This window comes from Dipodomys merriami, unplaced genomic scaffold (genome assembly GCF_024711535.1).
Source record: "Dipodomys merriami isolate MVZ:Mamm:240054 unplaced genomic scaffold, mDipMer1.0.p SCAF_158, whole genome shotgun sequence".
In the NCBI taxonomy this organism is placed as follows: domain Eukaryota; kingdom Metazoa; phylum Chordata; class Mammalia; order Rodentia; family Heteromyidae; genus Dipodomys; species Dipodomys merriami.
In genome coordinates this window covers 2,063,527-2,080,250 of record NW_027202915.1, presented here as the reverse complement: position 1 = coordinate 2,080,250, position 16,724 = coordinate 2,063,527, and the positions used below count along the sequence as shown (strand labels likewise).

The 16,724-nt window shown below is 46.8% G+C and overlaps 1 protein-coding gene across 4 annotated transcripts in view; it reads right to left on the bottom strand.

Moving 5' to 3' along the window:
- Lin9 (lin-9 DREAM MuvB core complex component) overlaps positions 1 to 16,233 on the bottom strand; it is a 48,915-nt gene extending 32,682 nt beyond the window's left edge. For 2 of the 4 annotated variants that reach the window (XM_070023137.1, XM_070023139.1), the window contains exons 1-4: positions 16,155 to 16,233; positions 10,935 to 10,967; positions 9,302 to 9,396; positions 5,823 to 5,927 (exon numbers count right to left, since the gene is read on the bottom strand). In XM_070023137.1, coding sequence (XP_069879238.1) covers positions 5,823 to 5,927; positions 9,302 to 9,396; positions 10,935 to 10,967; positions 16,155 to 16,233 — 312 coding nt within the window. Of the gene's footprint in view, positions 1 to 5,822; positions 5,928 to 9,301; positions 9,412 to 10,934; positions 10,968 to 15,058; positions 15,194 to 16,154 lie in introns of those variants that run through there. The other 2 variants (XM_070023138.1, XM_070023140.1) reach the window with 2 other exon arrangements.
- Positions 16,234 to 16,724: the final 491 nt, after the last annotated feature.

Here is a 16,724-nt window from a genome sequence, read left to right as displayed (position 1 = left end):
ACAAGGCCCTGAGTGCTAACACCAGCACTGCCATTCACTGAGATCTGAAGACTGAGGTTCAAAGCCAGCCAGGACAGAAAGTCCAAGAGGCTACTGAGAGCTCAAGGCCCTGAGTTCATGCCCCAGGACCAGCACAAGAAAAATTATACATGGCTAGGATTACAGGTGTAAGGCCACCAGTAGCCTGCTAGAAGAGTTTAACCAATATAACAACCATGTTATCATAAAATAATGTTACCACACATACGTAGAAACTAGATGTAAAATATAATGATCACCTCTATAGGATTCTAGGTATCCACACAGTCAGACTAGAAGAGGATACCCTTAGGGGACGAAGTTAAAGGTGTAACTTCTCTGAACATTTAAGATACTATTTATTACCAGGTGCTGGTGGCTTACGCTTGTAAATCCTAGCTACTCAGGAGGCTGAGGTCTGGGGATAGACATTCGAAGCCAGCTTGGGCAGAAAAGTCCCCATGAGACTTATCTCCAATTAATTACTCAAAAACCGGAAGTGGTGCCGTGTCTCCAGTGGTAGGCTAGTACCTTGAACACAAAGAGGCTCAGGGATAGCAACCAGCAAAAACAACAAAATACTATTTATCAAAGAATTCCAGGAAATGGAACATGGTATTTTTTTTGTTGCTACTGTTGGTAGTGATGATGTTTAGTTTTTGCTTTTTGTTGGGGGGGGGGGGCAAAAGGGAGGCACAGAAAAGGAGAAAGGTAGGGTGAGCAAATGCAATCATGCTATTCAGTATACAACATGTAGAAAATGAACTATGTAATTTGTGGGCAGGGATGAGAGGGGAAATGAGAGAAAGTGAAGGAAGGGGTAACATACCGTATGTTTATTTATTTTTTTGGTTGGTAGTGGGGCCTGAACTCTGGGCCTGTGCGCTGACCTAAGTACTTCAGCTCAAGGCTAGCCCTCTACCACTTGAGCCAGAACTCCACTTCGAGCCTTTTCTGCTTATGTGATACTGAGGAATCGAACTCAAGGCCTCATGCAAGGCGAGCACTCTACCACTAGCCACCTTTCCAGCCCTCAGTGTGTTTATTTTAGCAACAGTCAGGGCCTTGAGCTTGCCAAGTAGGCACTGTACATTTGATGTATTCCCCAGCATTTTTTGCTTTTGTTTTAAACACTTTTAAAATTGTTATTATAAAGGTGATATACATAGGGGTTACAGTTACATCAGTCAGGTAATGAGTATTTCTTTTTTGTTTGTTTGTTTGCCATGGGGCTTGAACTCAGGGCCTCAGCACTGTCTCTGAGCACTTTTGCTCAACACTAATGCTCTACCACTTTGAGCTACAGCTCTACTTCCAGTTTTCTGGTTAAATGGAGAAGAGTGTCACTGATTTTTCTGCCAAAGCTAGCTTTGAACTGTGATCCTCAAATCTCAGCCTCCTGAGTAACTAGGATTTAAAGCTTGAGCCATCAGCACCCAGTACATTTCTTTCTGGACAGTCACCCCTTCCCTCACTCTCCCCTCATTTTTCCCTCCCACCCCACCCCACCCACAAATTGTATAGCTCATCTTCAACAGTGTCCAGTACAAGTACTTTTGCTTTTTTTTTTTTTGTCAGTCGTGGGGCTTGAACTCTGGGCCTGAGTGCTGTCCCTTAGCTCTTCAGCTCAAGGCGAGCGCTCTACCACTTGAGCTACAGCGCCACTTCCGGTTTTCTGGTGGTTTATTGGAGATCGGAGTCTCACGGTCTTTCCTGCCTGGGCTGGCTTTGAACCACGATCTTCAGATCTCAGCCTCCTGAGTAGCTAGGATTACAGGCATGAGCCACCAGCGCCCGGCTGTACTTTTGCTTTTTTAAAACAGGGTCTTGAAATTTTGCCTGGGCTGGCCAGGACCACGATCCTCCTACTCCTACTTCTCCAATTACCGGAATGACGGGTGTTTACCACCATGTTCAGTTTTGTGTATGTCTGTGCCAGTATAGGGTGCCTTGCACTCTTTGGTCAGCTTTTTTTCACTCAGGGATGATGACTCTATCTTCCACTTGATGCATCCCTTCAGTTTTGGCTTTCTGCTAGCTAATTAAAGATAAAAGAGTCTTACAAATTTGTCTACCAGGTTGGCTTCAAACCATGATCCCCAGATCTTAGCCTCCTAAATAATTAAGATTAAAGGCTTGAGGCAATGGATATCCAGTTATGACTTTTTTTGTTACTGGTTAAGATGGGAGTCTCAAGAACTTTTACTATCCTTGGTAGCTAGAATAACATGTGTGAGGCTCTACATGTGTAGAAAGGGGTCTAATTATAATATTTACATATCACATACATATAATGTACTCTGATCAAATTCACTTCATCTTTATCCCTTTTTCTCTTCCTTTTTTTTTTTTTTTTTGGTGGGTTGTGGGGCTTGAACTCTGGGCTTGGGCACTGTCCCTCAGCTCTTCAGCTCAAGGCTAGTGCTCTAGCACTTGAGCCACAGCACCACTTCCAGTTTTCTGAGTAGTTTATTGGAGATAAGAGTCTCATGGCCTTTCTTGCCACGGCTGGCTTTAACCACGATCCTCACATCTCAGCCTCCTGAGTAGCTGGGATGACAGGTGTGAGCCACCGGCATCCGGCTCTTCCTTCCTCCATTTTAACAGTTTTTTAAAAGCAGGTTTCATTATGCTATTTACACACACACACACACACACACACACACACACACACACACACACACACACACACACACACACACACACACACACACACACACACACACACACACACACACACACACACACAAATTTACTTCTATCATATTCACCATCTGTGTCACTTTTTCTTTCCCCTTCCAACCTCTCACTGATTATCTCCCACCAAACAGTCTTCTCCACTTTTTTTTTTTTTGTCAGTTGTGGGTCCTGAACTCTGGGCTTGGCTGCTGTTCCTCGGCTCTTCAGCTCAAGGCTAGGGTTCTACCACTTGAGCGACAGCGCCACTTCTGGTTTTTTCTGTTTATGTGGTACTGAGGAGCTGAACCCAGGGCCTCATGCATGCAAGGCAAGCACTCTACCACTGAGCCACCTTCCCAGCCCTTTTCCCCACTTTTTACAATCACGTCATGTTATTTTGTATTTTTGTTTTTTTGTGCCAGTGCTGGGACTTGAACTCATAACCGAGGCAATGCTTTGTAGCTTTTTTTTCAAAGCTAGCACTCCACTTCTGGAGGTTGGATAGTTAACTGGTGATAAGATTCTCACGGACTTTCCTGACTGAGCTGGCTTGGAACCAAAATCCTCAGATCTGAAACTCCTTAGCAGCTAGGATTACAGGCATGAGAAACCAGTGCCAGCTAATTTACGTTTTTAAAAGGTCTAAATTCCACATATAAGCAAAACATGAAATATTTGTCTTTCTGAGCCTGTTATATCTTGTTTACCATGGTCTCCAATGACCCATATTTTTAAGTGGGAATTAGTTGCTCACTGGATATGTATATATGATTACCCATTATAGCAGTTTATTTTTAAGGGTTTATTCAAGAAAAGAAGTCGGATGCCAGTGGCTAACACATGTAATCCAAGGTACTCAGGAGGCTGAGATCTAAGGATGTGGCTTGAAGCCAGCCTGGACGGGAGGGACCATGAGACTCTTATCTTCAATTAATTAGCAAAAAGCTGGAAGTGAAGCTGTGGCTCAAGTGGTAGAGGGCTAGCCTTGAGCAAAAATACTCAGGGACAGTGCTTAAGTCTTCAGTTCAAACAAAAGCACTGCCCCCCTCCCATCCCCCCCAAAAAAAGAAGGGAATGACTGTTAGGTACAATGTTTCTGGGGTAATAAAAATGCTCTAAAATTGTAATGATGACTATGTACCAATTACTATTAAAGAGATGGTTTATATAATCATGTGACCTGTATACCAAGTTTTATTTATTAGAAAGGAAAGCGAGACATTGGAGACGGACTGCCCACCGTTTTATTGTTGGTCTCCATTTCCTAGCTTTCATCTTGTACAAGATACTTAACTTCTTCATAAGACCTTTTATCTGTAAACTGGGAATATGGTAATCTGTATCATGGAGGCTGTTGAATTATTGAAGTCAAGGTAATAGATATGAAATGCTTAGAGTAGGACCTGGAACAGGGTAAGTAATCGACAAAATAGTTTTTATAATTTTTCAGCTCTGAAAGGGTTTTTTTGAGCCAGTACTAGGTCTTGGGTGATATCTTTTACCTTTTTTGCTCAAGGTAGATGCTCTACCACTTCATAAGAACCATAGCTCCACTTCTGGCTTTTTGGTAGTTAGAGGTAATAGTCTCAATGGCCTTTCTTGCCCAGGCTAACTTCAAACCTCAATCTTCAGATCTCAGCCTCCTGAGTAGTTAGGACTACAGGTGTGAGCCATGTATGCAGCCTGAATGATATTCTTTAAGTAAACATACAAGTTGGGACTGTAGCTCAGTGGTAGAGTACTTGCCTAGAATGTATAGGGCCCTGAATTCAGTCCCTAGCACCAAAAGCAAAACAAAATCCTCCACCAAAACATCATCAACAACAACAGAAAACACAGCTGGGCGCTGGTGGCCCACGCCTGTAATCCTAGTTACTCAGGAGGCTGTGATCTGAGATCATGGTTCAAAGCCAGCCTGGGTAGTTAAGTCTATGAGACTCTGATCTCCAATTAACCACCAGAAAACCGTAAGTGGTGCTGTGGCTCAAGTGGTACAGCACTGGCCTTGAGCTGAAGAGCTGAGGGACAGCGCCTAGGCTCAGAGTTCAAGCCTTACAAAGACAAAAAACAAAAAATAGACAAAATGTAACACTTAGAGGATATGACTAGAAAGATAATAGAACAAACCATATCACATTAAATGAACGAAAACTGCAAAAAACCCCCAAAAAACTAGGAATATAAGATCAAGACTAGAAAGAAAAATAGTCAGATATGAACCCACACACTGGGAGAAGTCTCACATCTGTCGTGTGCCGTGTTTGCTCTGTATTGCTCGTAAGTATAAACTACCACACAAAACATTCCTACAGGGAGTGATGTGCCTGAGGGCAGTGGGTGAAGCGAGGACAGGACAATTTAACAGTCATAAAGACAAAAGTTGGGTTCTCCCAAAATCAATCGTCATTTAACTATGGCCTACATTCATTTGACCTTGCATCCAGTACCTACCAAACCAGAAGTGGTACTGTGGCTCAAGTGACAGGGTGTTAGCCTTGAGTACAAAGAAGCTCATGGACAGTGCCCAGGCTCTGAGTTCAAGCTCTAGGACTGGCAAAAAAAAAAAAAGGAACTCTGACTTTGCCCTGGCCTTTTCCTCTTTCAGACAAAGTCTTCAACAAATCTATCACTTTGGTAATAGAAGTAAACATTTCCCCCTCTTATTTACATATAAAACTCAAAACTCATTCCATTTTGCCAAATCCATTTGCTTAATGTCCATTATCTTCATGCTTATAGATGATAACTGGCCTTCTACATTGGTTTAAAGTCAACCAACAAGCTGGACATCCTAGTTACTCAGGAGACTGAGATCTGAGGATCACAGTTTGAACCTGCCCAGGCAGAATAGTTTTTGAGACTTTTATCTCCAATTAACCCCAGAAAGTAGAGGTATGGCTCAAATGGTAGAGCGCTAGCCTGAAGTTAGCTCAGCACCCAGGCTCTGAGTTCAAGCTCCCATACTAGCACACACACACAAAAAACCCAAAAAATCCACAAAATCATCTATGTAACTACAACAGGAACAGAGTTATTTAAATACTGACTTAAGATAAATATACACTTTATCATGTTTACCCACTGCTTACTTCTGTTTAACGAAACAAAAGCTTAGCACCACATACCTGCGGAACCATTGCAACCCTTTGGTTTCTTTTAGGTGACTTGGTATTTATTTGTCTGTCATCTTCATCAGAGAAGAGTCGACTTCGTTTTGAATTTCTGAAAGGCTATGATAGAAATTTTTCATCTAATAAACATGTGTCAATTTTGCTCCAAAACACAATCCTGTACTTGGAAAATACAGCTAATTCTGATTATCGCAGTGTGGAAGGATTAAGTATGAGCAGTACAAAGCACTCAAAGCCAAATATAAATAATCTTAGATTTAGAAAGCATTAAAATATACATACTGGTAGCTTTGTTTACAAATTTCACTTGATGATTAGAATTAAAAGCCATGTCTCTGCATCATACCAGCAACCAGTGACAGTGAAGACAAGAAATCCCAGTTCAGAATATGTTGGTTAGCCAGGTGCTGGTGGCTCACGCCTGTAATCCTAGCTACCCAATAGGCTGAGATCTGAGGATCACGGTTCAAAGCCAGCCTGGGGAAGGAAAGTCTGTGAGACTCTTATCTCCAATAAACCACTAGAAAACTGGAAGTGACGCTGTGGCTCAAGCGGTAGAGCGCTTGCCTTGAGCTGAAGAGTGCAGGGACAGTGCCCAAGCCCAGAGTTCAAGCCCCACGACAGACCCCTCCCCCCAAAAAAAATGTTGGTTAATACCAATGGAGTGTATTTCACGATGTTCGGTGCATGGGCTGAGCTGGTCAAGGACAGTAATAATCTAGGGGAGTATCCAAATATGTAACATACTGCATCTGCTGTCAAAAATTGCTAACAACGTTTTTTTTTCCCTTTTTCCCAGTCATAGGGCTTGAACTCAGAGCCTAGGCACTGTCCCTGAACTTCCAGTTTTCTGGTAGTTATTTAGAGATTACAAGTCTCACAAACTTTCCTGCCCAGGCTGGCTTTGAACTATGTTCCTCAGATCTTAGCCTTCTGAGTAGCTAGGATTTAAGGCCTGAGCCACCAACACTTGGCTGTTAACAATATTTCTTTTTTTTTTCTTTGCCAGTCCTGGGGCTTGAACTCAGGGCCTGGGCACTGTTCCATGAGCTTTTTTTGCTCAAGGATAGCACCCCAACATTTCTATTTGTAAATAAAAATACAAAATATGGGGCTGGAGACGAGATTCAGCAGGATCCCATCATCTTAGTACATGTGAGGCTCTGAGTTCAAAGCTCCAGTACTTTCCCCACCCCTCAAAAGAAAATAGAAGACACATAATAAAGAATTGATAACTAAGCCGGGTGCTGGTGGCTCACGCCTGTAATCCTAGCTACTCAGGAGGCTGAGATCTGAGGATCGCAGTTCAAAGCCAGCCTGGGCAGGAAAGACCGTGAGACTCCTATCTCCAATAAACCACTAGAAAACCGGAAGTGGCTCTGTAGCTCCAGTGGTAGAGTACTCGCTTTGAGCTGAAGAGCTGAGGGACAGTGCTTAGGCCCAGAGTTCAAACCCCACAACCAAAAAACAAAAACAAAAAACAAAACAAAGAATTGATAACTATAGAACTAAAAAGAAATTGAGGGGACGGGAATGTGGCTTAGTGGTAAAGTGCTTGCCTAGCATGCATGAAACCCTGGGTTTGATTGCTCAGTATCACATAAACTAGAAAAAGCCAGAAATGGAGCTGTGGCTCAATTGGTAGAATGCAAACCTTGAGCAAAAAAACAAGCTCAGGGACAGTGCCCAGGCCCTGAGTTCAAGCTCCAGAACTGGCAAAAAAAAAAAAAAAAAAAAAAAGAAAAAGAACTGAGTATTGAAAGTACACAAGAGTCGAGCACCAGTGGCTCATACCTAATATTCTAGCTACTCAGGAGGCCAAGATCTGAGGATTGAGGTTCAACGCAGGCCCAGGCAGGAAAGTCATTGAGACTCTTATCTCCAAATAACCACCAGAAAACTGGAAGTGGCGCTCTGGTGCCAAGTGGTAGAACCTAGCCTTGAGTGAAAAAGCTCAGGGACAGTTCCTAGGCCCTACATAAAAGACCCATGACTGACAAAAGAGAAAAAAGTACATTACTGAAGGGTCTGTAATAGGAAAAAATGTAAAGTCCAGCCTAGGTTTAAATGTTTGAGAGTCACCTTTTTTTTTCCTTGGTGCTGGTCCTGGGTCTTTTACCCAGGGCCTAGGTACTGACCTGAGAGTCTTTTTCTCAAGGTTGAGCTACAGAACCACTTCCACCTTTTTCTGACTAGTTTAATGGAGATACAGAGTGTCAAACCTTTCCTGTCTGAACTGGCTTTGAACTACAATCCTCAGATCTGTGTCTCGAATATCTAAGATTACAGGTGTGAGCCAGCAGCTCTCTGCTTGAGACCCATATCTTTTTTGTTTGTTTGTTTGGTAGGTTGTGAGGCTTGAACTCTGGGCCTGGGCACTGTCCCTCAGCTCTTCAGTTCATGGTGAGCGCTCTACCACTTGAGCCACAGTGCCACTTCCGAGACCCATATCTTTTTGCAAAGTGTCCCTTATCACTCAAGACAGCTCTATGGGCTGGGCGCCAGAGCAGAGACTTATAAGCCTAGCTACTCAGGAGGCTGAGTTCTGGGGATCATGATGATATGAAGCCTGCCCTGGAGGAAATCCCTGAGACTCTTATGTCTAATTAACCACCAAAAAGCCACAAATGGAGCTGTAGCTCCACTTACACCGTGGAAGTGGCAGAGTGTCAGCACTCAGACCCTGAGTTCAAGCTTCAGTACTAGCACGCAACATATACACACACACCTCTACAGACACAAATGGACAGCTTTTCAAGGTCACATGGAAGGGAGACAGGTGAACAAAGCTAATTATATACAGGCAGCCTTCAACTGGGTCAAGACTAGATTTTCCAGTCTTGACAGTTAAGTCCTTTCTACCTAGACTCCTTCCCTGGCCAAATACAGAGGAGCAAAGGAAAAACAGATTAGGACAGTTCCTTCCATCTGTGATGGCCCACTGGCCAGGCTACTCCTGTTATCTCTGCCAGCTACAGGCCTGTTTCATGCCTGACCCATGAGACACCTCCTGGCTACCTCTACCTACCTCCTGGTTGAGCAGGGAAGAAACAGAGTTTCTAAAATTGTTATTAGGCAATTACACACTCACCTTGACTTCCTTTCCAAATGTACTTATCCTTGATCTACACAAGATTTAATATTTCACCAGTTGATGACATACATATCTTTATGCAGGCATGAGAGCCACATAAAATTTTTTGTAATCTAATAAAACTATGAGTTTAGGTTGTCTGCATGTTTTTGCCTTTTGTATTTAAAGAACCTATAATTATTTATCACATGCTTGATGGTGACAAGATAATCACTGTAGATAATTTATCTCCATAAGCTCAGATTTACTTAATGACAAAGACCCAAGTTGCTTGAGTTTGGAAAAATAAAAACTCTGGAAAACTGTTATTGTGCTAAGAACTTACACACGATAATAACACAAGCTAGTTATTATTTGAAAAAGTTAACTTATTCCTTACCATTTCTACAGCAGGGCTTGTGTTCCTGCCCTTCCAAACAGGAGTTTTCTGTAAAGAACTGTACTTTTCATTCCATGTGTTAGATAAGCTTCCCTCTGTAACAAATAATACTAATAAATTTTAAGTTTGTTCAAAGGATTTCATATCATAAATATCTTTTAAATAGTAGAAATGTATTTAAAGTACATACCAGTGTGAATAATATACATTGCTCATAATAACTGCATTTTATTGCAAATAAAAACATCTATATTTTTCTGTTCAGTCTCAATAAAGACATGAAACTTAGTATTAAACTTCTGCTTTAAAATATGTAGCATCTTTGTTCCCTCCCCCCCCCCCCCCCCCCCACTTTTGAGGCTTGAACTTTGGGCCTGGGCGCTGTCTTTCACTCATGGCTAGTGCACTACCACTTTAAGCCACAGTGTTACTAGTGCACTACCACTTTAAGCCACAGTGTTACTTCAAGTTTCTAGTGGTCAATTGGAGATAACTGTCTCCCGGACTTTCCTGCCCAGGTTGGACTTGAGTCGTGATCCTTCAGATCTCAGCCTCCTGAGTAGCTAGGATTACAGGTGTGAGAGCCTGGCTGTTCCCTTCTTTTTGACATTTAGTTATTCTTGTACTCAATTTCCAAGATCCCATAATTCTCTAGACAATTCTGACTAAAGCAAGGAACAGAAATAGGAAAGGCCTCTTCCTTCTAACTTTGAATTTGCAACACATCTCTCAATGTTTTTTGTTTCAATAGGTCAAAGCCAGCCCGTGCAGGAAAGTCCATGAGACTCTAATCTCCAATTAACCACCAGAAAACTGGAAGTGGTGCTGTGGCTCATGGTAGAGTGCTCGCCTTAAGCTGAAGGACAGCACCCAGGTCGAATTCAAGCCCCACAACTGATAAAAAACAAAAAACAAAAAACAAAAACAAAAAAATTTAGTGCAGTATTTCAAAAAAAATTCAAAGAAATGTGCTATACATACAGGAAAAACCCAATCAAATAAATGATTAGACATGAAAATTAAGGGGAGGACTAGGAATGTGGCTCAGTGAGTGGTAGAGTGCTTGCCTAGCATGCATGAAGTCTTGGATTTGATACCTCAGTACTACATAAACAGAAAAAGCCGGAAGTGGCGCTGTGGCCCAAGTGGTAGAATGCTAGCCTTGAGCAACAGAAGCTCAGGGAACAGTGTCCAGGTCCCAAGTTCAAGCCCCAGGACTAGGAAAAAAAAAAAGCCAGGCATAGAGGGTCATACCTATAATCCTCAATCTCAGGAGGCTGAGATTAAGAGAATTGTACTTTGAGACCAGATCAATCTGAGACCATCAGCTCAACCAATAAAAAGCAGAGCATGGTTATAAGCACCTGTCATTACAGCTATGCAAGAAGCATAAATAAGAGGATCACAGTCCAGATCAAACTAAACGTCAACATGGTACCCCATCTCAAAAATAACTAAAGTAAAAAGTCTGGAAGCATAACTCAATTGGTACAGTGCCTGCTTAGCAAGTGTAAGCCCTCAGTTCAAACTCCTAAGGAGTTATCAAGACACAATTCCTCTGAAATCCTACTGTTATTTTTTATGAATTAAATTTCTAACACATGAATATACCTGAAACAAATATAATCCTTACCTTTTAAACTGACAAGGGCTTTTGCCGAAGAGCCTACAATAGAAAAAAAAAATGATTATTTTATAAAGTAAGAGAAAAAGAACTTGATTTGGGGGTGAAAGTAATCCATTTGGTTTGTATAATGGTGAGTTTGAAATGACAAATGAATATACAATTTGAAAAAACTGGTAGACAATGTAAGCTTTAGACCTGAATTCAAGACAGGATAAGAAAGAACTGGATGGGCTGGGAAGTTGGCTCAGTGGTAGAAGCGCTTGCCTTGCAAGCCTGAGGCCCTGGGTTCGATTCCTCAGCACCACATAAGCAAAAGGAAAAAAGCCGGAAGTGGTGCTGTGGCTCAAGTGGTAGAGCGCTAGCCTTGAGCTGAAGAGCTGAGGGACAGCGCCCAGGCCCAGAGTTCAGGCCCCACGACTGGACCCAAAAAAAAAAAAAAAAAAAAGAAAGAACTGGAAAGAAACATTTGTTAAAGAGCTGGAAACCATTCTAAGGAAAATGTAGAGAGGAAAAAGGAGGTAAGAACAGAAATAATTTTGGATCCTCATTCCAAAGTGCTCTGGTGAAGAAAAAAAGGAGAAAAAGAACTGACATTTATTGAGCCCAAGAGCTGAGGAGGTAATGAAGTAGAGAAAATAAAACATAGAAATAATCCTAGAACTGACATAGTGGGTTTGAAGACCCTTGAAAATCTCAAATACAGGCACGTGCAACACTTAAGATCCATGCTAGAACAGCCACCAGGGGCTAGCCTAATAAATGTGGAGGAGCCGGCGCCTGCAGCTCACACCTGGAATCCTAGGTGCTCAGAAGGCTGAGCTCTGAGGATCATGATTCAAAACCAGCCAGGGCAGAAAAGTCCATGAAACTCTGATCTCCAGGGGCTGGGAAGGTGGCTCAGTGGTAGAGTGCTTGCCTTGCATGCATGAGGCCCTGGGTTCGATTCCTCAGCACCACATAAGCAAAAAGAAAAAAGCCGGAAGTGGCACTGTGGCTCAAGTGGTAGAGTGCTAGCCTTGGGCTAAAGAGCTGAGGGACAGCGCCCAGGCCCAGAGTTCGGGCCCCACAACCGGAACCCCCCCCAAAAAAAAAACAAAAAAAAAAACAAAAAAAAAGAAACTCTGATCTCCAATGAACCACCAGAAAACTGGAAGTGGTGCTGTGGCTCAAGTGGTAGAGTACTCGCCTTAAGCTGAAGAGCTCAGGAACAGCGCCCAGGCGAAGTTCAAGACCCACTACTAACCAAAAAAGAAAAAAAAAAAAAGAATACCGGGGCTGTGAAGATGGCTCAGTGGTAGAGCGCTTGCCTTGCATGCCTGAGGCCCTGGGTTCAATTCCTCAGCACCACATAAGCAAAAAGAAAAAAAGCCGGAAGTGGCGCTGTGGCTCAAGTGGTAGAGTGCTAGCCTTGAGCTGAAGAGCTGAGGGACAGCACCCAGGCCCAGAGTTCAGGCCCCATGACTGGACCCAAAAAAAAAAAGAATACCTAAGGTAGTAAAAGAGCTTAGGCCCTGAGTTCAAGCCCCCATGACTGGAAAAATTTTAAAAAAGCCTAAGGTCTGATTTAGCAAGCCCAGGACATTACAGCCAAACTAGAAAACAGAAAGATAGGCTGCACATCCACACAGTACCCAAAACAATGCAGTTCATCTGAGGAAAACACATTCACTCATTCAGTGAGTATGTACAGGGCACTGACTACAGGCTAGCCCAGCTCAGAGCAATGGGGATATTGCAGCAGACAAAGCAGCCCAAGTCTCTATTCTCCTGGAGCTTATCTTCTACTAGAAGGTAAGAAGGGAGACAAACACAAATACAGGCCAGGTGATGATAAGCACTATGGAAAAAGTAAAGCAGGATAACAGCATTGCAAATGTGGTAACAAGGAGAGCACTGTTTACATAAAGGGATCATGATTTCTGTCTCTGAAAAGGTGGTATCTGGGCAGGAATCCGAAGGAAGAGGTTAGTCACAGAATCACAGACATCGATTCCTGCTTCATACTCCATGACTGCATATTGGGGATTGTGACCTTAACTCGACTACTTACAGCCTTTCTTTCCTTTCTGGAGAGGCAGTTATAGTTAAGGATTCTTAATTGAGGCTACCTGTGTTTTAACCTTGGCTCTGTCACCTCCTTGCTTTACCTTCTGAAAGTACTTAATCTCTGTGCTGTTCTTTTTTTTTTTTTGTCAGTCGTGGGGCTTGAACTCCGGGCTTGAGCCCTGTCCCTGCACTCTTCAGCTCAAGGCGAGCATTCTACAGCTTGAGCCACAGTGCCACTTCCAGATTTCTAGTGGTTTATTGGAGATAAGAGTCTTACAGACGTTCCTGCCCTGACTGGCTTTGAACCGTGATCCTCAGATCTCAGCCTCCTGAGTAGCTAGGATTACAGGCGAGCCACCGGCGACTGGCTGTGCTGTTGTGTCTTCATTTGTGAAATGGGCAGTAAATCAGTTAACAAGAGCTTACAACATGTACATGTGTGAGCTGGTGGCTCACACTTGTAATTCTAGCTACTCAAACATCTATAAACTGAGGATCTAAGTCAGCCAGGGCAGAAAAGACCACGAGACTCTTATCATCAATTTTTTTAACCAGCAAAAAGCCAGAAATAGAAGTGTGACTCAAGTGGCAGAGCACCAGCCGGAGCACAGGGCTCTGAGATCAAGCCCCAGTACTCACAAAGGGGAAAAAAAAGGCAGAAGTTAACTGTAAGTGAGTACAGGATGAGCATCCTAGTCAGAGAACATGTACTGAGAAAAGCCCGGTGAATAAAGGGAATGCAAAGGATCCAATTTAACTCAAAGGAACAGAATAAGAGAAGCAGAATGGCCAGCCAAAATGGGTCTTATAGCTATTAAGAGACTTTAAACAGAGCCAGAAGCTGGTGGCTCACGCCTGTAATCCTAGCTACTCAGGAGGCTGAGATCTGAGGATCACGGTTCAAAGCCAGCCCAGGAGACTCTTATTTCCAATTAACTACCAGAAAACCTGAAGTGGTGCTGTGGCTCAAGTGGTAGAGCCCTTGCCTTGAGCTGAAGAGCTGAGGGACAGCATCCAGGCCCAGAGTTTAAGGCCCATGATGAAAAAAAAAAATTAAACAGGAGGATAAAGAGCTAGGGACCTGACTAAAGCCTCTGCCTAGCAAGCAGTAGACTCTGATATCAAGCTCTAGTGCTCTCAAAATCAAACAGAAGCCAGGAACTGGTGTATCATACCTGTCATCCTAGCTACTCAGGAGGCTGAAATCTGAGGATAGCAATTCAAAGCCAGCCATGGTAGGAAAGTATGTGAGACTCTTTATCTCTAACCATCTAAAACCTGTAAGTGATGCTCTGGGTAGTAGAGCCTAGCCTTGAGTAAAAGAGCTCAGTGACAGCACCCAGGCCCAGGGTTCAAGCCCTACAACCTACCAGAAAACAGAAAGATGACCTTTACACACTTTGAAAGGAGCCTAAAGTGCTGGGACATAATAGAAAGCAAAAGTTCCAAAATTTGGTAAAGACTCAAACATGAAAAGTGAAAAGGAAGGGCATGCCACAAATAACCACTGGGGTTCTGCTCAGTGGGTGGGTAGGGATGGTGGATATCCAGAGGATTTACCCTGAGAAGTTTGAGGAGTCTCTGGAGCATCTAAGAGGAGATGTGGAATAACAGACACTTCAACAACAGGAGTTTATAGGAAAGACTGATCTAAACATAGTATCCTCATGTACAAAATTGAGTACTCACATGAACTGAAACATTTAACAAACATATATACATATACATATACGTGTGTGTGTGTGTGTGTGTGTGTGTGCTTTGCGGGCTGGGAAGGTGGCTCAGTGGTAGAGCACTTGCCTTGCATGTTTGAGGCCCTGGGTTCGATTCCTCAGCACCACATAAGCAAAAAAAAAAAAAAAAAGCCAGAAGTGGTGCTGTTGCTCAAGTGGTAGAGCGCTAGCCTTGAGCTGAAGAGCTGAGGGGCAGCGCCCAGGCCCAGAGTTCAGGCCCCACGACCGGACTCAAACAAAACAAAAGAAAAATATGCTTTGTACTGACTCGGTTTCACATTACATACTCAGTAAGTTATGTTTTGACTACTGATGCGAATACACTAGCCCTTGATTAAACTGAGCAAATACCTGTTAGTTCTGTAATCTAAAATCTCTTTTCAAGATCTTCCTCAAAAAAGAAAAAGGAAGGAGATCCTGCAGCGTCTCATCGACGGGGCTGTCGGGTCCGTCCCGTCCCGGGGCCGGGGTTTGCGTCCGCCGGCCGATAAGGAGGCCGGGTCTGCGCTGACACGCACGCAGGCCCGCGCCCCACGCTCACGCGGGGCAGAACGGCCGGGACCTCGGCGGCCCCCCACGGGCTCCCGTCCGGAGACCAGCACCCTGTGCGGGGCCCCGTGTCCGGCCCCCCACGTCCACCGACAAAACGGCCGCCGGTGTGCCCGGCCGGCTCGGCGGACTGAGCTCCCGCCCCCGACGGCGCGAGCGGCGGGGTCGGGCTTGGACCCACCGTGGGCGCAGCGTGCCCGGCGGGCAGCTCCCGGGCCTGGGCGGGCGGCGCGCCGTGCGGGGGCCGGGCTGCGGGGGCACGCGGGACCACGGCGGCAGCCAACCGGGGCGTCTGCTCTCTACGGCCCGGCCGGGGCGCGGGCGCGGCAGGTGAGGGCGCGGGGCCGGGGCCGGGGCCGGGGCCGCGCCGCGCCGCGCCGCCGCCGCCCGCCGCGCAGCTCACGCCCGTGGGCTCCGGGCGGGGCGCGGGGTGGGCCGACCTGCGCGCCGCGTCCCGGCCGGGTCGGCGGCGCCGGGGTCGGGCCACCTGTGGTCGGGGCGGCGGGCCGGTCCCGGGACGGCACGGAGGCCGGCGGGCGAGGGGCCGCGGCCGCGCCGCCGCGCCGAGCCCCCGGCCGGCGGCTTACGTAACCCGGCGCGGGAACGGCGGCGGGGCCGCTCTCGCCCCTCCGCCGAGGCCGCGGCCGCCGCGCCGCCGGGACGGGCGGGACCCCGGCGTGCGGCTTCCGGCCCGGCGCCCGCACAGCCCCAGAAACTGACACGGACACCATAACAAAGGCGGCGACGCGGCGACGGCCCCGCGCGGGAGGACCCGGCCTGCGGGGGGGGACGGCGGGGGTCGGCCCGCTTGCCGGGCGAGGGACGCGGCCGCGCGTGCGGGCCGGGGCGGCCGCGGGCCCGGCGGGCGGCGGGGACGGGGCGCCCGGGCGCTACTCACTCTCGTCAGGCAACTGGTCGAGCTCCGCCATCTTGAACGAGCCGCGCCGCTTTTTCAAAGGCTGCCCGCCGCGGTGCATTGTGGGGCGGAGGCCGCCTGCGAGGGAGGTTCGAATGCGGAGCTGCGGCCCGCGCCGCCGCTGCCGGCCCCGCCCCACCCTCGCGCGGCCCCGCCCCCCGCAGGCCCCGCCCGCCGTCGCGAGGCCCCGCCCTCCCGAGGCCCCGCCCCCTGCGGGGAGCGCCTGGGCCGGCGGGGCCGGTCAGCCCGGCGTCCCGGTCCGCGCGGCTTCCTCAGCGCGCGTGGGCCGCGCTCCGAGAGGGGCGCGGGAAGGAAGCCCGCGGGCCCCCGAGGGGCCGCGAGGACACGGAGGCAAGCCCCGCCTCCCGGCGCCCCGCGGCCGCCTCAGCCGCGGCCGCGCCGCGCGCTGCGCGTTCGGGTCTCGGGTCCGGACGCCGCGGCACTGGTACTGGAGGCCGGGCTGCGCGGCTGACGGGGCCTCGAGCGGCGGTGGAGTCGTTGCCCTCCGGCCCCCGGGCGGGTGCTCACAGGCCGCGCGGCGCGGACCGGCCC